Raw genomic sequence first — 21,096 nt, 5'->3', positions numbered from 1 at the left:
CATTTATAGCCCCAATAGTGCTGCTTTCAGAGTTTAGAGAAGCTCTCATTCATATTCTTGCAGAGTGAATATATTTGGTTCTCAATTTGTGAGGTGCCGTACTCGCGAGGAGCTCTTAAAAATCTTAATATGGATGCTTTTGTCGAGGTCAAATTTCTCAAAAGGGATTTTCTCTTTCCTTCTTTGTCAGAATTGGTTGGATCCCTCCAAAGAGATAAAGAAGCAAATTCGGGGTAAGTGCGGAATAGACACACACACACGCACACATACGCGAACACACAAACACATGCGCACACATGCACACACAGACTGTGCTTTAATGAACAGGCCGTCCTTCATTAAAAAAAATCTTGCTGGTGGTTTGTCCACAGTTGGCTCCTGGATTATGGGATTTTCTGTCAAGTTTTACCCTCCAGACCCGTCTGTACTGATTGAAGACATCACCAGGTACGTGTGGATACAACAGCAAAACACTTTTTAGGTCAATCCTTATCACTGGTTGTGGTGGACGGAAATTCACGATACTGGGTTTTGGTTGAAGGTGTGATTTAAGACCAGTAAACATCGAATTTACTGTTGACAGTGCGATTTGTGGATTAATTCTAATACAAGGGAACCTTTACTGTAGGTTAGGCAAATATTTCATGACAGGACCTATGTTCTATCTGACTGTTATTGTTCAGTTCAGTAATATATGGGAAGTAAATCAAAGAAGCTCATGGTAAAGCAAAAGGTAATTTATGTTTTTAAAAGTGAACAAGACAGTGTCTACAGGTGTAATTTGTACGCTTGATAATGTCAGTACGCTGATGTTGAGCAGGTTCCATGCTCAAACTATTCTCCATCTTGCATGCTAGCATTGGAACCTTTGCTAATTAGCAATAACTAAAGAGTACTTTTGAAACATCATTAGGTTTTCTGGTAATTGGTTCTACACCAAAGTATTAGACTGAGTCAAATTTCCCCCTGAAGATGATACTCAATTCAATTCAGGGAAAGATTCAACCCCTCAGCACAATGAATGTCTGTTATAATAATAATAGTCAAAATAATTGTTTTTCTAGTACTATTTGTATAACACCTTTCCCAACACAGCAACAGTACTTCAGAAAAGACAATAAATCAACAAAATTAAATAGAATTAAAAAATAAAAATTTTCACAAAGATGTTAGAGCTGATAAACGCTGCCATGGCTAAAATATTGCATCAGCATCGACTATCAGTATCAACTTTAACTGAGAGCCACTCCAACAGAGATTCTTCCAGGTGTTTCCTGATATTATCGAGTCATGACTTTTGGAGTCGAGGGTTGGCAGCATCTCTGTGTTTCCCCAGGTACTACCTGTGCCTGCAGCTGAGGGACGACATCCTGTCCGGACGTCTCCCCTGCTCGTTTGTCACCCACGCTCTTCTGGGCTCCTACACGGTCCAGGCCGAACTGGGAGACTACGAGGCCGAGGAACACGGCCCCGACTACGTTAACGACTTCCGATTTGCCCCAAACCAGACACGTGAGCTGGAGGAGAGAGTGATGGAGCTTCACCGTAACTACAGGTCAGAGAAAATATGGCTTCATTAATGAGATTTAATGCCGTGAGGATAATGGAGGATGATTTTCGTTTTCATCTGTAGGATGAATCACACTTGACGTTTTTATGACAGGGGAATGAGTCCGGCAGATGCAGAGGTGAATTTTCTAGAAAATGCCAAGAAGCTCTCGATGTATGGAGTTGACCTGCATCACGCTAAGGTACAGAGAAGATAAACCCTGACCTCTCAGCTGTCAATACTCATCTGATACAAGTTAATTCGATGCTTTTAATACCCTGTTTGCTAGGATTCAGAGGGAATCGATATAATGCTCGGAGTGAGCGCCAACGGTCTGCTCATTTACCGGGACCGCCTCAGGATCAACCGGTTCGCCTGGCCCAAAATCCTCAAGATCTCCTACAAGAGAAGCAACTTCTACATTAAGATCCGACCCGGAGAGGTGAATAACAAACACAATAGCCTTGTCTTTTTGCGTCTTGCTTCAGGTAGGATGATTTCACTGTGCAATCACTGCATGCACTACCCCACTAGAAAGAGCTTATGACAGTCACTCTATTTCACGGTTTCACAGTTGTTTAAATTACATCATTGTCTCTCTTGACGTGTCCCAAACAGCATAAATAGTAATTTCATGGTTTGATAAAAGAGTATTTTCTGGGACTTATCTGCTGCACAGTGTGCGACAACTGACGAGGCGTATTTTCTCTGTCATTATTTATAGCCCTGAGAGCTGCTGTTCTCAAATATTAGGCTGGTGGGTCATGCTTTTGTTCTTCTTCTCCACTTTTTCTTGCTCTCTGTGGTGACTTTAAAGCCTGATTAGACAGACATGAGGACACTTGCACCTACATCAAGGATTTTAGAGCCACATTATACTCACTCTCTTTTTTCTACTCCTTAAAATTATTACGATTTGCTGTTTTTTCCCCGCCATTCTTCGGCCTTGAGGGTGTGCGACGGGTGTTTTATATCCACTGTTAAACTGGCGTTGATATCTTCATGGTGAATACAAAGGCCGCCCCGTGTGTATACTCTATTCTGCACGTCTATCCTCTTAAGTCAGCTGTCACTTCAGATTTGCCTGCAGGGCTGTCATTGTGTTTTAAAGCCCTTTTATTCTAATCTGTCCCCACAGAATTTTTTGGGTGTGTGGAACAAAAGTTGGCCTCTCCTCTAGAAAGGTCGACCCCTGATGTTTAAAGACCTGTTATACTGCTAATGACCTATTGATTTGAAACCGTCTTCTCCTGCTCTGCCGCTGTGCTGATGGAGCGAGCCCATGAACGGCTAATTTGCTGGTTGGTTAGAGATGGAAAAAATCTACGTGACATGGCTGACGCAAGAATATATTTCTACAAGTAAACAGAAAAATGATATTGATTTTTCCGTTGCTGCGGAGTAAACACAATTCACCCTGCCACCATCTTTCCCCCGGCACTCACTCCCCTTCACTCCCCTCTTTCTTCTTCTTCACCTTCACTCCTTCACCGCTCAGTATGAACAGTTTGAGAGCACCATAGGCTTCAAGCTGCCCAATCATCGGGCGTCAAAGCGATTGTGGAAGGTCTGCATTGAGAACCACACCTTCTTCAGGTAGGACTCGATCACCATAGACACAACCTATTCTGCACTGAAGTCGTTGAACCCTGCATGAACTGTTGACATGTAGACTGTACACGATTTTAATTAATTATTTAATGTTATAAAAATGTGGTTAAATGAAATCATTGACAATTGAAAGTGATGAGCGACTGCCTTGGCAGAACCTTGATACCATGGTTACACTGCTGTGCAGCTCCAAAATCAAGTGCAAAATGGCGGCGCACCTATCCAGAATATTTGATTAGTTTTTGTGGTGACGTGTCATCCATCTTTACATGCAGTCTACGTGTTGGCACAGTAGAGTTTTCCTTCATGTTAAACTCAGTATGCAGATGTGTAAATCCCTTAATTTACCATGGTGACACTTTCGTGTAGGTTAATATGGAGAATTTTCTTGAAAGAAGCTTGTTACCATTGGACAGAGCGAAGCTAACTATTTCCAGTCTTTGTGCTAAGCCAAGCTAACTCTCTTCTGGTGTTTAGAGTGGTGTCATTCTTTACTATATTATCTAATTAAGTAGGTGTGTATCCCAAAAATCATCTTTTTTTTTCTGTCAAGAAAATTCCTCTGGAAATCAGCATTTGCTAAAAAGTTCCTCAAATCTAGCCAAACTCAAGTAGCTGTCTTAAAGCCAACTTTGTTGTTGTTTTCTCCTAAAATCCAAATCTCTCAATGTAGTACTTTTTCAGAAACCTTCACAGGAAGTCAGATGGAAGTTAAGGACCAGGATAAATAAAGCGATACCCCTGATATATATTTTTTACCAAACTCTAAATTAATCAAGTCAAAGATATCAACAAGCATCTGAATGATTGTTGTACATATACAAACTGAACCTTCTTGCAGGTTGGTTTCCCCAGAGCCGCCTCCCAAGGGCTTCCTGGTGATCGGCTCCAAGTTCCGCTACAGCGGGCGAACCCAAGCCCAGACCAGACAGGCCAGCGCTCTCATCGACAGGCCTGCCCCGCAGTTCGAGCGCTCCGTCAGCAAGAGGTACTTGCTGCCTCGAAGCATTGATGGAGGTGAGTTTGCGGACAATAGCCACCCAGAAGTTCACTAATGTTTCCTCTGAGGCATCTACAGCCCCTCAGGTGTAGAAAAGGGATGCATGAAAACATAGTTTAAATATTTCTGCAACAGGATTTATTGATTTTGTGCTATGGCCCTTAAGGTGAAGAGAGTTCCTCCCTAGTCTCTGAGAACAGAGATCAAGGCAGGTCTGTGCCTTGTTGTCTCCTGAGAAAACTTAATATTTATTTTGAAATATGTGTCCCTGTTACATGCAGTTCAGTAGATCATGTGAAAGTCATTGTAACCCTCCTTTATCACTCTATCACCAGCCTCAGCTCTGGGTGATAGCATGGACCAATTGTCGCAGCGAAGTTCCAGTGAACGCACACAGTTCATGTCCAGAGAAGACCTAGACCAAGAGGGGAGCCTGGATCTGGACCATGACCAATACCACTATCAGGACCAAGACCAGGACCAGTACACAGATCAAGAGCTGGAGCCGCATGAGGGTCAATATCAGAATCAGATGCGGGGCTCTTCAACGCCCACAAAGACTTTAGAGCTTAAGGTACAGAATGAGAAAACAATGTTCATATACACAGACACCTGCTTTCACTGCAGATCACAAGATTAAAATCGAAGTAAACCTTTATTTTGTGCTCGTTTGCTCGGATTGAGTCTAAGTGTGTTTAGCTTTGAGGCCAGTTTCTCTCTTTGAACCGGTGATCATAATTATTGTTTTCTCCTGGTTGAGCTGTAAAAATCTTATTTAAGAGCAATTCTCACTAAACAAAAACACCTTCCACTGAGTTACACACTTAGACCTGGAGAAGTTGTGAAGTGGTGGATGGGATAACAAGCTGTTGTTTCATGCTTTGCAGCACAACGTTGTTAACATGAAAATAGGGCACAAAAGATGTCTACGTTTACTAAGTTAAATCTCCTGTTGCATTACAGAGTGATGTTGGACAACAATTCTAAAACACTTTATAGTTTTTTCCCCGTGCACAACTAATGAAAGCTTACCACAGGCTGAAAGTAGTAAGCTAACATTAGCTGTGAGGGCTGCTAACGTTTTTTGGGTTAAATAGTTATCTAGAACACTTTGTAAAGTGAGGATACTAAAACAAACGTAAGTATCACATTTCTCCCCTAGTGCTCCTCCTTGTTTGGGTCTTGCTTTGTGCTGGATCATCAGTTTTCTGAACCTCAATATTCTGATCTCACCAAGCCGGAGAAACCAAAAAGAGGTAGCGATATGCATCGATTTGAATTTTCAGAAAGTAGTGTACAGTATTTCCAAACTACAAAAATACAAAACAATAGAGTTTGATTTTGATACAAAATATAAATAAATTTCCATCAAATTTATCAAATATAATTTTTCAAATATGTATGTTAAACACTTGTTTCATAAATACTGCTCATCCCTGGCCACAAAGAGCTGAGTGTCATCAGCATAGCGGTGAATAGAGATGTCATGCCTCCTGATGATGACACAACCATGAGAAGCAGGAACAGATTAAAAAGTAGCTGTCCTAAACTTAAACCTTGTGGGACCCCTGGGAGCTTTTACTCAGCCACAGCTTTCTGAGTCCAATGTTTTCATCGATGTCAAAAAAAATAATGTAAGTGTGGAAACTAACTCACAATTTCGAGGACGGCACGAAGAGCACACAAACCCAGTCGCTTAAGCTCGTCTTTTAAAAAAGCACACAGCACTTACTGTGCCCCAAGTCAGAGAAATCCCTCATGACCTTTTGACTAACACTTCTCATCCTTCTCTCTCACATCCCCTTTCCTTTAAAACTGTAAACAACAACCCTCTTGAGTCTCATAAGACTTTTGAACACGAGTCCTCTCTAATCACTGTTTCCTCTGCTGCCTCCCAAACACTTCACTGGACCTGTCTGCTGCAGATTTGTGTTTTTTAAGACCCAGTCTCCTGCCTTTAACAGCTCTGCACCTCTCACTGCTGTTAACTTTAACTCTCCCCTAACCTCTGCTCTCTTTCTCTGACATCTCAGTGTCCTCCACCTCATCCTTTCCTGCAGAGTGAAGAGGCAGGTTCATTTGTTGACTCGAAGCCAGAGGTATTTTGGATTTATCGGAACTCTGTGTGTGTTTTGTACATGGTGTTTGGTTTTTGTAGGTCATGCACTCCTGCTCTGTGGTTTTTTTAAGCACGACCTGTCTAGTTTCTGTCTTGTTGAATGTCCCTGGAGGGGATGTTATGTCTTCTCATAATTTTCCAGATTCCTCTGAGCAGAATCCATGGAAGCTGCATGAACAGATCCACAGATGAATAGACACACATCGTTTAATATCCATTTATTGAGGCTCTTCTTTTTATTGTCCTCTTTTCTTTCTTGTGTCTGCCCACTGGGAAATACGTTAAGTGTAAACTAGATTTCCTTCATTTGCAGTTAGCTCGTATCCATAGTGATTTGAACAGGCGTTTTTCTTTCCTTTTCTCAACACTTGCTGAAAAGCATGGATTTTAAACAATGTCTTTGTTTGAAATAAGAGGGATTGGTTATCATCAGAAGCATAAACAGATGACCTTTAATGAGTGCCGAAGATTGAGTGAATCAGTGTTGTTAAAAAAGCAGCTGAGATGCGTAACAATCTCCTTATTTGATAAAATTAACAATTTTGAAATAATTTGTGCTGTGAAGATAAGCACAGCCATCATTTTTTTATATTAATGGTACAGATTATTCCAGTGTATAGAGTGCATAGCTTCGTGCAGGTGTGTTTGGTCGTATTATTAAGTACTGTGAGAATTATTGATGCATTAGTCAATAAAGGATTTTTTCATTTGTGGTCTTGAAGTTTTTAGATGAAGAATTATCCCTGCGCTCCAAGCACTTACGCTCAGTCAATACATGACTGTATTAAATTATCAGGAGGCTGACACGGAAATGGATTGTCCCTGTCTTCTTGGCAGAACATTGAACGGCTTAACAGTCTTAGTCCTAAGCCTTGATGGTGTCAACTGTTTCAGCTGAGCTATGTGTGTGTGTGTGTCTGTGCGTGTGTCCGACCGGCCGCCTGCCTTTTGACTCACCTGCAGCACTTTACCTCTTTGTCTCTGCACGCATCCGCCCCCTCCCGACCCCCTCACCCTTCAATCTCTTGCTTTGCTCGATAATACCTTCACTTCATCTCACTGCCCCACTTTGGGCTCCCCCATCTATCGGACCAGGATCTGGCCACCCCTCGGCATAAACAGGAGGTACTGCTCGTCCTCGTCTTTTATGGCATGTGCTGTGTGTTTGACCTTCACTAGGTGGCGCTGTGTTTTCTGGTCCATGTTTGTGCCTGTCAAATACTTTGAGTGCACAGAAAACAGAGATCCCGTTAAAACGTTCAGGTTATCTTTGCTACAGCATACGTTTGTTTCCTGCAACATTATTATTGCATGTCAGTTTCATAATTTTTAGCAATATTAATACCAGTTATCTTTTAACTCTCCTGCATTAGTCAATTGAATGAAAAATAATTTTTATTATTATTATGTATTCATAGCCGTCTGTTGTCTGTTAGTTGGTTTTCAATGTTTGTTGGTTTGTTTATTCGTTTGTTAGTGAGGAAAATTACACGGAAAGTATGTGGTGTGGGTCAGTAGAGAAGCCCTTCCATTTTAAAGCAGATCTCGATCAGGGGGTGTCATCCAGGAATTGTTTTCACTTTCTTTGACATGTTCTCATTTTAGTTTTAGTTTAGTTCGAAATTATTTTTGGATCTTCATGAACACATTTAGGGAACTAATATCTATGAGTGTTAAATTTGGTGCTTAATAAATTTAAAGGGATTGTTGAAAGTTGAATTCTGTTAAAATGTTTGTCCCTAAGATTAAGAGGTGTTAAAATTCAACTTTTACTCAAATTAAAAAATTTAAATTTTGGAAGTTATAATATAAATATTGACAATCTTAGTATACCATAATATAATCCCAATCGGTTTCTGGTCATCATTAAGACGCCTATTGACCAATCATACGATGCATTCAATACATTTGTCAGCAACGTCAAAAAACTGAAAGAGTTCTAACACATTTGTTGCTTTGTCTCCCTGATGTGGCCTCCACTCTGTGAAGCAGCAGTTCCTGGATAAGCCAGAAGATGTCCTACAGAAGCACCAGGCCAGCATCAACGAGCTGAAGAGGGCTCTGAAGCAGCCCAACAGCAAGATGGCTCAGAGGGAGAAACGCCTCTCTTCTGCCACTCCTGCTGGAGGAACCCCTGAGTGGAAATCTGTAAGAATACAATCCTGTCCCAACGTTTCTGTCTTCACTGTGCCACCATTATTTAAGTGTTTTAATGTTGAATGGTCAGATCCCTAAAAAAACATGAATAAAACGTTTACCTTATTTATGTGAGGGAACTATATTAGAGCAGCGTACCTAGCCAGGCTAATGCAACTGTCTACTCTATGTCAACATAGGCGACCACTGATGGCAAATTGATTGAGAAGCAGGATGCTCGTGATGGAGCGCTGGATGTTTACGCTAAAGAAACGCGCAAGACCTCACCTATTGTTAGAAACACGTTTGCATCTTGGACTGAAGCGAGCGTGAACAATTGTGTAACACAAATTGACTCTTCAAGAACTAGAACCCAAACTTCTCTGGAACAGGGAACAGACTTTACGAGTAGGGGAGCAAGAGATTCGAACCCAATGGATGACGACTCTTTATTCTCAAGAAACGCCTTTCAAGAAAATGGATACGGATCATCCCCGGACAAGCAGAGGAATGATGACGTGAGGCATTGTCTGCACGAGCACAACAGCCGTGGAGAGAGGCCGAGGAACTTCGAGAGTCCGGCGGCATTTGAATCTCTCCCAAAGGGCGATGGGGGCAGGATTGACGGAGATGAGAAGGACTGGAAAATAAAAGAGCCGAGCCCCGCGGGAGTGAGAGATTGCGACAAAACCGGGAGCTCACACTCGGAAGTCCCCAAAGTCGTCCCTCTCAAGCCACAGCGATCAAAGAAGTCTTTGAATACAGAGAACAAAGGTGTCGTACACCCTCAAACCCAAAGCCTTTCTGATGGAGACATCTTTGGCGACGTACAGATGACAAAATCAAAAGACGCATCCTTTGAGGCAGAAAGGAGACTCGAGGATAACACTGTGCTGCAATCTGCCACAGATGTCGTCAAGGAAAACCCAGCGGCCGCCAAAAGCCACAGTGAGGCCGTGATGTTGAACCAGCAGCGAACTCTAATTTATCAGCAGATGAAGAACGAGCTGTTTGGACAACAGGAGCTCAGAGACTGCAGCGATGCAACAGGGCAAAATCACTGGGCAAGAGGAGGAGGCGGCGGAGGCGTGCTACATGAAGATCATTTTCTAAGCAACTCTGAGTTTAAAGAGAGTCTCTTCTCTGGCTCCAAGTTCCCAACAGCTCCCCCCCGAACTCTCCCTTTAAAAACGCAGTGGTCCAGAGACAGGCAGAGCAACATGGACAACAGCCACATCCACTACAGGACGCCCGGCCAAGAAAGTGCCAGGAAGAAGCAAGCGGTAAACCATCTGCCCCCCCCCCCCCCCCTCCCCCACCCTCCCACCCTAATCTTTCTGTCAATCATCGGAAAGTGAGACATTGCATGAGCTTCGGGCGATGCCGTGCAAATCTTGTTTTTAACCATCTAAAAACAAAGCAAAAAAGTAAATCATGTGACTGTGTATGAGAAAGCAAAACGTCCACGTTCCCTTCGCATCGCATCATTGACCGACTCAGTTCACGTCCATGGGCCAGGGAACTCTTGGCTTTTTCCCTTGCCCCCCCCCCCCCCTTCTGCAAAGCTTGACATCTGCTTGGCCATCTCAGATCCCCGTGGGCCTTTAAGCAAACTCCCCATTGCTTAAGCTTCAGCCGTTTTTTATCCCACCTTAACTTGTCACTTTAACACCGGGTCTCTCCTTCCAACATCCTCACAGAATGAAAGGTGGCTGCTGTTGCAAGGAGTTCCAAGACCTTTCCACCATTTTTTCTTTTTAATTTAAACCTTATTATTTTGTATATAAATGGTGGAGAAGGGCATTTGAACCGAATGTTCTGCCTTGGCACCTCTGTAGCAATAGCAGAAAATGACAAAGGCGATTAGATGTAATCACGGGGCTGCAGACCTGCCAAACCTCTTCAGGTCTCAGGGATTCATATGCCACATTTATGAATATGAATACCTTTTTCCTGAAAGGGATTTTGAGAAATCAAACCTTTCAGTGCATGGCATCACCATTGCACTTGCAGTCATTTTAATGACGTCAGCCTGTGGAACATAAGCCTGTGTGCATGCTTCTGACAGTCGCTTTTGGGTATCCTCATTTGTGTTCACTGTGCCAACTAAACATAACCTATTAGGTAATTGATAAATGCTATAATTAATAATGCTGTTGAAGCTATTAACTCTTAAACTGCAAATTATTTTAATATAAAAATCAATGCTTCTATCAGCTGTGTGCTGCTGCTGCAAAAACCTCTTAACTCTCTGCTTCTGCACTTCCTGATTGAAACTGTATTGATTGATGGAACTACACACAAAAGCTTTTGATCTAAATTATGATTTGTGGCTGATCTAGATTCTGGATTGATGAATTACCTTTATTCATTTTCTCCTTACCTTTCCTTGGTGTTTGTTTCTCTTCTCCAGGACACACCTCCCACACCTGCCATACACGAGGAGCCTTTCAGCGAAGTGAGTCACCGCTCAGCTCCACCACTCTCTTATGTGTTTGATCTTTTTTTCAGCCACTGTTTTGGAAATTAAACAAACCACTCCTTGTTGTTTCGCACATTCCTCTGGGGCCAATAGTGTAGCAATATTATGTGTGTGTGCTTGTATGTGTGCAGAGTTAAGCACCTGAATCTGCAAACCACGTGTGCATCAAATTTGTAAATTTGTAAAAAAAATCTGCAAATGCATGCCGATATTTGTTTATAGTCTAAGTGTGCATTATACATAGATAGTATTGACTGTAAGTTAGGTGGAAAACTACAAATATTTGAGAATCATGGAACTATTTATTTTTCCATAGTTTATTTTCTTCATAAGGAAATGGCCCATGAAGGGTGAAATCCTGATCGGGTGTTAATTTGCTCCATGTTAATGTGTTTTCTGCAGAGGGAACCATGGGAAAGACGTCTGGGCTCTGTATCGGAAGATGACCAGGACCACGATAGCCTGTACCTGAGGGAAACCCACCTGGGCATCGAACGCAAGTGCTCCAGCATCACGGTCAGCTCCACGTCCAGCCTGGAGGCCGAGGTGGATTTCACCGTCCTCACTGACCTGCACACAGGCATGGAGGAGTTCTCCAAGGGCATGTTAGAGCTGGGAGACAGGGATCTGTCCCCTGATGGAGGTCTGTGCTTCAGCATCGACTTACTACAACATCAGGGCCCCTCGGAGCCGCCTCCTCCGTTACTGGCTGCCCCTCTGCCCAGAGGAGCGAGCAGCAGCCCTCCGGCCAAACACATCCAGGCTGAAGAAGTCAGAGGGGAGGTCAAACGGCCCGATGTTCAGGTAGACTGAAGTTTTGATGTTAACTGTTTCTAGCCCTTAAGAGGCTCCTACGCTGGCTGAGACGTCCCAACACAACCACATTAATGGAAAAGACAAATGCAAACGCCACACAATGGAATCACAACTGGCTTTTGCAGCTTTTACATTCATATTTACCGTTAGTGAACTTGTGTCGGATGTCTCGGCCACAGTAGGCTCCTGATTATTTTTGCTTGATTTGTGTCAGGGAAGAAGAATACTACTTTAGGCACTTAAAAATATCAGAGGTTTGTGTTTGTGTGTGTGTGTGTGTGTGTGTGTGTGAACATACTCTTAATGAACCATAAAATTAGATCTAGGCATCATATGTCATGTTTTATACCTATCATTGCATTTTTACGTTAGCTGGAAGCACATGACAAACTTGATTGTGGCTCAGTAGAGTGAAACCCCTCTTCACAGTCCCCCCCCTTAACATGCCGGATTTCTCCAGCCAAGACCCATGAAATATTCTGAGCAATCAACGAAAATGTTGAAAAACTCCCTATCTTGTACTGTTAAAATCCTTGATACCCCCTGCTCCAGATCTGGGGGAGATTCTTCCTTTTTTGTGGTAAATTGTTGTGTTGTTTTTGTGTAATCTTGCTTACAAACAAACAAACCCACTAACAAAGAGATAGCAGGGGGGAAAACATAACTTCCTTGGCAGAGGTCATAGGTTAAAAAACAGAAAAGAGTGCAAACAATTGTTTAACAAAAACAAGACAACCTGTCCGTGTCTCCTTTTTCACCCTCCCAGTGCTACACATATTTTATGATAAGCTGTTGCTGAGCTCATTCAAGTTTTGTTCACAAGCCTTGTCTGTGTTGTTATTGGTCAATGTAAACATAAAGTGTGGTCAGATCTAATTTCACCGTGACGTTACTTTCTGTGTCTGTCTATATTGGTTTCTAATTTAACTACGTAATACGTATCTATCTATATATATCTATATATAGATATATATATGTATATACTGTATGTGTGTGTGTCAGACGCACTGAAATGAACCAAAGTGCAGACAATAGAAACAGGAAACGTGTTTCAAGTCTGATGCAGTTTATGAAGCAGCACTAAAGGGGAATAAAGAAAGGACCCTCTGTCTTTTCTCTTTTCCTCTTCGTGCTTCTTTCTTCATCTGACTCCTAAAAACACCTCTTAATGCCAATCTGTGTTTCACATTACTGTGTGTTAGTTTATGCTTTAAACATTTCAATGAATATCTTTATTTTTACAAGTAAAGTGCTCCCATCTCCTTCCTAAAGCCTTGTTTACCCACTCAACTAAAGTAAAAAGTGAGGCATGTTTCCAAAGTCTTTTTTTCTCTTTAAGCCTGTAGTTCCCAAAAAACCAAAGAGATCGGTGCCGGTGTCGTCGTCAGTTGACCGAGAGCAGTGGCACAGAGAAGCCGGTCGTGCCCCCGCTGTCACGCCCCTGAGCAGGGAAGCCAGCGATCTTATGCCCACACCGGCGGTGAGGAAGACGGATGTCAGGACGGAGACTCAGCCCAATGGGTCGGAGGTCACCACGACCATCGTGGAGTTCACAGATCAGGTTCATTACACATTCACATTCACAAGGAAGAAAAATACTGGAACTGAAAAAAAGCAGGCGGCATCTCAGCTGTTCGGAATAAAACAAATCCCCTTTGTCTGTTTCAGGATCACGGCATCGCTGGCCTAGGTGAAGTTTGTTACTCTACGAGACAGAGTGTTTCCCCCGTGAGTACAAGGACCTCGCCAAATGTAAATCAACCTGCAGCAGAGTCAGTCAATCTCAAGGGTTTAAACCTACTTACAAAGACTGTTTGTCTTCTCTAAAAAGAGATGATCTGTTTTTATGTTGCTCTGTTCTAGTCCTGATGACCACTCAGAGCGCTTTACAGGATAGTTTAACATTCATACAGTGCATGTGCAGCACTTTTTTCTATTAGAAGGGGCAATTTGGGGTTAAGCATCTTGCCCAAGGACACTTCGGCATGCGGAAGGGGGGAGACTGAGATCGTACAGACAGCCTTCCTGTTAGAGGACGACCCCTCTGACCCCGGGACCACAGTGTGTGTTCCTGTAGTTATACCTTTTTTGAGGACCATTATAAGCAGAGACCTTACAGAGTGAGGAGATTTTTGGAAAGCGAAGTCAGTGGCCGGTCCTCACTTTTTCGAAAAGGCCTGTTTGAGGGTTAAGACTTGGTTTAAGGGTTAGAACTAGGTTTAGGTTAGAGTAAGGGTTATGCATCTAGTTTGGAGGGTTAAGGTTAGGGTAAGGGGCTATAGAATGCATTATGCCAATGAGTGTCCTTACTAAGATAGAAGTACAAACGTGTGTGTGTGTGTGGATGTGGGTTTGTGTGTGTGTGTGTGTGTTTGTGTGTGTGTGTGTGTGGTATTTGTCTAATGCTGCGGTCCATTGCCTCCTCAGGTGCACATGAGCAGTCTTGGCAGAGAGTCGGCAGGGTCGCCCATCCTTGTGGCTGAGAACGTTACCTCGGCCACCACCCACGTCACCAAGGTTAGAGCAGCTCAAATAAAATCTTACAAAACACCCAGTTTGATGTACAACTGTGATCAAGTGGATGTTTGCAACACGATGAGATGCAGCTCAAGATTCCAGCCTGCATACAGGGAAATGCAGATCGTTAACCTTTGAAAATATATGGTTCCAGCGGTGTGACCCTTTGACCTCTGTAACGCTGTGTCAGTTGGGTTTTGTGTTCTGTCTACATTAAAGTTAACAACTTGTTTGAAAAAGACTTTGTAGTTTCCTTGTGTCAAAACAACAGCTGTTGATACAGAAATGGTTCAAACATGTGTTTATAGATTCTAAGTCTTTCCCGCACAAATAGTATTAATTCAAGCGATATATTACCCTTATATATATAACCTTTTTTATGCTGTAAAAACTTGAACAAGGCCAAGATAAAAGACTGTGATACAACATACTAAAACTTCACAAAAAGTGTCTAAAATATATGTTTTCTTTGGCCTTGTTCAAGTTTTTACAGCATAAAAAGGTTAAGGGTAATATATCGCTTGAATTAATACTGACTTTCTGCTGGTAAAATTTCTATTTCAATTTTGAAAATTTGGTATTTATTATCTCCTGTTCAGAGTACAGAGTTACAAGGAAAGCAATTGTGTGTTACAGACGGTGAAAGGAGGATATTCAGAGACCAGGATCGAGAAGAGGATCATCATCACAGGAGACGATGATGTAGACCAAGAACAGGTAATAATAACAATAATAATAATACATTTTATTTGTATAGCACTTTTAAAAACACTCAAAGACACTTTATAAAAGATTAAAAAAAGCGCAAATAAAAGCGAAGAGTTAGTTGTAGTTGGTTTTGGATTCGCAGTTGTTTTATATAAACAAGAAAGTTGTTTCCTCCACACTCTATCGATGGTTTTGATACAGGACATACTTATAAAGTCATCTCTTACAAAAGGATGACTTTATAAGGTCACCTGAATCCAAGGTGACACTCAAACTTATACTAACTGAGGTTCAGTCTGGAGCCTTTGGAAATCTTATCTTCAGAAATGAAGATAAATCATTGGAGAATTTGTTGGAAGCAGGGCCGGGTCTAGGCAGGGGCAAGAGGGGGCCTGACCCCCTCAAATAAATGTTGTGCCCCCTCAAACTAAATCCCCCAAAATATATTAAATTTCATATATTTTTTATTATCTCATGCTTCTCTCCTCCGCTCCACTTCTTAATGTCTTGCTTGCCCCCTCAAATATAAAATATATCAAGTTGTTTCTCATGTCATGTTTCTCACCTCCGCTCCATCTCCCCTTTTCGCTCTGCTCAGTGTATCGGCCTGCTGCCGGTTCACTGTGAGGGATAGCTGTCTGCCCAACTTCCAATCACCCTTTAGTATGCAAATGAGCTAGTGTCAGGTTTCTAATAGCAGCTTGCAGCAGTAAACTGCGAAGCAAAGGAGCTCTGTTAAATTCGGTCATAGTGTTTTGTGTAGTGACATACTTAATTGCTAATAACATAATAAAAACAAGAGTTAATATTTTTCTTGAAAATCTTTATTTGCTCAGTCAACAACAACAACCAAAACCACATAACCAAATTCTTGTAGTAGCTAAGCTGTAGCCTATTCTCCTAGATCAGGGTGTGTGGGCCCACAGTCCCTGTCATGTGTCACAGCACGGGGAGAGAGCACTGTCCGCTCCCTGCCACAGACTGAGCACAAATGATCTGTGTGTGCAGACCCCTAAAGAAAGCCCCGCCCCCAGCCAACTTCTGCAATCTGGCTGCTATTTTACAATCCCATCTTCACTTTTCCACTCCTGTAAAACTTTCAGCAGACTTGTCCCAACCTTGTGTATCTCATTCTCCTCAGGGACTCAGCCTTGTAAACAAGTGACATACAACACTAGTGTAGAGATTGCTTGCATTCCATTCTGCTGATCATTCTGAGGTTACATATACAATGCATCAGTTTTTCAGAGCTTTTAAAAAACATACTCCTCCTGCCCCTACCAATGGAGATCATGGTGGCAATGCTCTAGCTAGCACCTCAGCAGCTAGCGCTGCACCTACCCCTACCAGTGTTGTAGCTAGCAGCGCATCAGCTAACGTTAGTAGTGGTTCTGCTGCCTGCATCACTCCAGCAGTAGCTAGCATAACACCAGCAAGCACTACTTCTACTCTACCTCCTCCTTTCCCAGCTGTTCTTACAGTTAACCCCAAACTTCCCATTTTACCCAGTGACTTAACCACCATTGCACCATCTCAGCTATTATTAAGTAGCTACCCAAAACGTGCATTTAGCAAAAAACTGAGGTCGTTCAATCCTGCCTGGTACCGCACACGACCATGGCTTGAATACTCTGCTGAACGGGATGCATGTTTCTGCTTTCCCTGTCGCAAATACAGTACTGTGAATGAGAGGGATGTTGTGTTCACTCTGACTGGTTTCAACAACTGGAAAGTTGCACTGGAAAGTGACAAAGGGCTGCAGAGGCATGTGTCCTCCCACAACCATGTGCATGCTTCTACTCTCTGGGCTGAGCACCAGAGGAGAGAGGCTACTGGGGGAAATGTTGACACATTATTGGTTGGCAAGACACAGGTAGAGAAAAACCGGTACTATGTTAAGAGTGTGGGCAACGCTGTGAAGTTCCTCTGTGTCAATGAGTTGAGTCTACGTGGAACAACGGAACACAGGCGTGATGCTGTTGGTCATGATGATGATGATATTGCTTCTGGGCTTTTTCTTAAGTTAATGGAATATACCCTTGAGAAAGATGAAAAACTAGCCAGCATCGCCAAGGGTATCCCAAGGAATGCATCATATACATCAAAATCACATACAAAATGAAATTATTGACACACTGGCAAACATGGTGCTCGGAGAGATAAAAAAAAAAAATGAAAATGCTGATGCTGTGGGTTTTTGCCTCAAGAGTGATGGGAGCAGGGACAGGTGTAATGTCAGTTATGATTAGGTTTGTCAGTGCTTCCCTACCCGAGGAGCATCTCATTGGGTTGCTTGACCTCGACCAACTAGATGCACAGTACATAACCTCTGAGATCCTGAAGTGCCTCTCTGATGCTGGTTACAGTGCTGACAACATTCTGAGCCAGTGTTATGATGGAGCTTCAGTGATGAGTGGGGTGAGAGGAGGTGTTCAAGCTCTGCTCCAACAGAAGCTGGGAAAGTATACTGTATACCCTACATTCACTGCTACAACCACCAACTGCACCTGGTAGTTGTGCATGCCATGCAGAGCGAACAATGTACTAAAAGATTTTTTGATCTGTCTTCTTCCTTGTACAACTTTTTTCAGCACCACTACATCACTAGAAAATATGATGCTCCTAATCTTAGGAGGCTAATTCAAATCCGATGGACTAGCCACTATGAAGTGACACGTTGCATTACTGAGAATGAAGATCAAATAATCACTGTTCTGTCTGAGGTGGCAACGGATGATGATGCTGCAGTGGATCTGTGCACTGAAGCATCAGGCCTGCTCTGCCAGATTAAGAGGCAGCACTTCTTTAAAATTGGCAAGTTTCTGGTGCAAGTGCTTGGTCTACTGAAACCAGCAAATGCCATACTACAGTCTCAGTCTGTGGATATGTGCAGAGCCTCAAACGAGGTTGGTACAGCACTGGATTCTTTGAGGGCCATGAGGGATCACAGCGATGAGTGGGGAGAGGGAGATCACACAGCAGCTGGGGATGACATTCCAGCACAATGAATAGGCACCTCAGTGACAGTGTTGTAATTACAACAGTGGGCCACACAGATACAGATGACAGTGTTCCCCCCCATAAGACACTTAAAAGACCTCTACTTAACATTCTGGACCGGGCAATTACCGAGTTGGAGACAAGATTCTGCCAGAAGAATTTGGAACTGATGAAGGCCACGTCCAGCCTTGTGCCTACATCTGGCACATTCCTCCATGGAGCTCTGTTGCATCCTTTGGTTGAGCTGGCTGGCACTGATGCAGGATGTCTGAATAATGAAATCCTGGTGGCAAAGCCCATGTTGCTTAAGGAATGCCCCAATGAACCAGATCTGTCTACAGTGTGCAAAACCCTACAGCACTACAAGGCAGCATTTCCCTTGTTGTACAAGTTATACATTACAGCACTGGTCATTGGCGTTTCTTCAGCTGCATGTGAGAGCTCTTTCTCCACACTGTCCCGTGTCTTAACCCCCTTTCGCAGAACTATGCTGCATCACAGAAAGAGGAACCTGGTTATCTTGGCCCATGAAAAGTCAATTACATACAAGCTGGACATGGACGAAATTTGTGAGGGAGTTTGCCAAGGGAAACAGGAGGCTGACGTTGACCTAGAGACCTAGGAGAACTTAACTAAAATTAGTGGCCAGCAAAAATGCTGTAGTTAGCCAACGTTGTTTGTTTTTTCTAGGCTAATAGCCTTTGTTTTATTTCTTTAATTTTTATTTAAAAAACTAAACAAAAACATCCTCCTAAGAGTGTTATAAAAATAAAAAAATACAAAAAAATACAAAAACATCCTCCTGAGGGTATTATAAAAATAAAAAAATACAAAAAAATACAAAAACATCCTCCTGAGGGATTGCCACCTTATCGTGGTCAGGAGGTTTGAGTGCCTCAGTGACCCTAAGAGCTATACCAACAGAAGCTAGTCTTCATAGGGACACCCAAGTTGGGCAGGTCTTAGGGTAGAGGCCTGACAAAGTGCAGTCAGTTTAGGTTGAGGGTAGGACATACAACTAACAACCCAAGTTCATATATGGTTAGTCTAACAACAATAACTACAATGAAATAAGTGTGCCAAGCATTTGAGACCACAGTACTTTACAAGGCACTTGTTCAGTGTACTGTGATGGAAATCTGGAGATACAAGAGGCTGGAAACAACAAAGTTATCTACGTGTATTTAATAAGGGGCTTTCTGCAGAAAGGATCAACACAGGGAAACCACAAGGGTCTCAGAGTGAGGATGAAGAACAGTCAAAAACACAGATCTTATATAGGAGGATTTAGGGCTGTCCTTCTGAACCAATCCAGGAAGGATACATGGGTGGGGGAAGGAGAGGAATCTAAACATTAGCAGCTGATTCACATGTGTTTCCTTAGGTGATAAGAAGACATCCACTCCTTCCTTTGATGGGTAACAAATGGTCTCAACGTATTTCAACACTAACAGTTCCGACCATAAAACAGCTCAAGTCTTAAACATTTGGTGTATGTAAATACAAGTCATAAAAGTCTCTTACAAGGCTGCAGAAACTTACTATCCAAATACAAAATAGTTTGTTAAGCATATTTAGTTAATTTTTCTACTACATTTCCCTCCTTTTTGTCATTTATTGACAACTTATGAGAATGAAAAAATCAAATACATCAATTCACCATCATCATCACAGTAGTGTAAAGCAAACTGCCTTTGTCACAGGCGGTATGCGTCTTTAAATGGGAGGAAGGAATGATAAGAGCAGATTAAACAAACACACAGTAACATCAGATTCTTTATCACTATCAAAGGGTTCTGGGGAGGAAACCCCTCAGGGAGGGGAAACACACCTTATATTGTCGTCACTGTAGATCTAGTTCGTGTGTCATCTGGCAATACAAACCATAGGGACACAGTTGGCATTCCCCATAAGGCCCATGGAGGCTACAGTAACCAAACTGTGAGTATAAAGGTGCAGTGTGGGGGAGACATACGTGCGAATAGAAGTGTGGCATGTTCAAACGAGCAAACACTTTCTGTAGCTTCAAAGGAAAACAAATCATCATATCGCACAGGATGCTTGAAACCCACAAAAAACGAAATTCGTATCAAGCGTGTCAGCGGGAGATCGCTGTCATCATTATTGAGAGAACAGTTCCTCTACTGCCACTTAGACCCAGCTGACTGGAGAGGTCAGCGTTCCATTTGTCGTCCTCTCGGTGGTGTGTGTATCATGTGATTTTCTGAAGCAACTATTACCAACAGCTGTGCTGGTCAGCACTGCCCCCTCTTCACCGATCTTTCGCTTTACTTATTCAGTGTGGGTGCAGCAGTTAGAATATCCGGTTCTGGGACTCTCTTGCAGTGACTGGCATTTCCTTGTGATACTGGGTCATTATTAGAGGTGTTAGCATCACATTTATATACAGCAACATGTTTGGGGAGGAGGATAGCATCAAGCATCTGAGACACTAGAGCATGATTTGCAGTTGGTTTGCCTGCTGATGTAAGGAATTCTCTGTGTTTCCAAATCGTGCCAAAATCATGTACTACACCATATGCATATCTAGTGTAAGTGTAGATATGAACCCTTTTCCCCTTAGCCAATTTGCATGCTTCAATGAGAGCAGTGAGCTCTGCTGCCTGTGCAGACAGGGAAGCAGGGAGTGGTCATGCAATCAATGTATCATGTGCTGTAACCACAGAGAAACCAACTTGATTTGCTCCTGTGTCTGAATTGCGAGACGCTGATCCATCCACAAACAGTTCAAGGTCTGGATTCTGCAGTGGTGTTTCCTGTAAATCTAGTATGGAGGATCAAACTTCAGTTATTGTTACTACACATTTATGTTATTCACCATATCCTTCTGTTGGAAGAAGAGTAGCTGGTTAAGAACATTACATCTTTTCACAGTGATATTAGGCATTTCCAACAGAATAGCATGATAACGAAGCCAGCGTGCAGCAGACAAATGAGATATCTTTTGTTCCAACAAAATCAAAGACATAGCATGTGGTACCAACAGGGTGAGTGGAGAGTACCCTACTAAATCCCTGGACGCCATTACAGCCTTCTCTGCCACTGCTACAGCTCTGAGACAAGTAGGCAGGCCTGCAGCAACTGGATCAAGTTTTGCTCAGAAAAATGCAACAGGTCTCTGTTTGCCCTTGGTCTGG

General features: G+C 42.7%; 1 protein-coding gene across 1 annotated transcript in view; it reads left to right on the top strand.

Annotated features, from left to right (window-relative positions):
* si:dkey-178k16.1 (band 4.1-like protein 1) overlaps positions 1–21,096 on the top strand; it is a 31,345-nt gene that overhangs the window by 5,751 nt on the left and 4,498 nt on the right. Inside the window, exons 4-21 of the mRNA XM_053424186.1 lie at positions 191–233; positions 372–447; positions 1,337–1,555; positions 1,664–1,751; positions 1,839–1,991; positions 3,048–3,145; positions 4,002–4,177; positions 4,496–4,734; positions 6,221–6,259; positions 7,375–7,404; positions 8,272–8,427; positions 8,616–9,698; positions 10,829–10,873; positions 11,300–11,701; positions 13,053–13,274; positions 13,382–13,441; positions 14,141–14,230; positions 14,867–14,947. Of these exons, the coding sequence (XP_053280161.1) occupies positions 191–233; positions 372–447; positions 1,337–1,555; positions 1,664–1,751; positions 1,839–1,991; positions 3,048–3,145; positions 4,002–4,177; positions 4,496–4,734; positions 6,221–6,259; positions 7,375–7,404; positions 8,272–8,427; positions 8,616–9,698; positions 10,829–10,873; positions 11,300–11,701; positions 13,053–13,274; positions 13,382–13,441; positions 14,141–14,230; positions 14,867–14,947 (3,300 nt within the window). The remainder of the gene's footprint in view (positions 1–190; positions 234–371; positions 448–1,336; positions 1,556–1,663; positions 1,752–1,838; positions 1,992–3,047; positions 3,146–4,001; positions 4,178–4,495; positions 4,735–6,220; positions 6,260–7,374; positions 7,405–8,271; positions 8,428–8,615; positions 9,699–10,828; positions 10,874–11,299; positions 11,702–13,052; positions 13,275–13,381; positions 13,442–14,140; positions 14,231–14,866; positions 14,948–21,096) is intronic.

The sequence above is a fragment of the Pleuronectes platessa genome, chromosome 6 (genome assembly GCF_947347685.1).
Source record: "Pleuronectes platessa chromosome 6, fPlePla1.1, whole genome shotgun sequence".
Classification (NCBI taxonomy): Eukaryota; Metazoa; Chordata; class Actinopteri; order Pleuronectiformes; family Pleuronectidae; genus Pleuronectes; species Pleuronectes platessa.
Note: the sequence above shows the minus strand (reverse complement) of the source record. Positions and strands in the feature narration are given on the sequence as shown.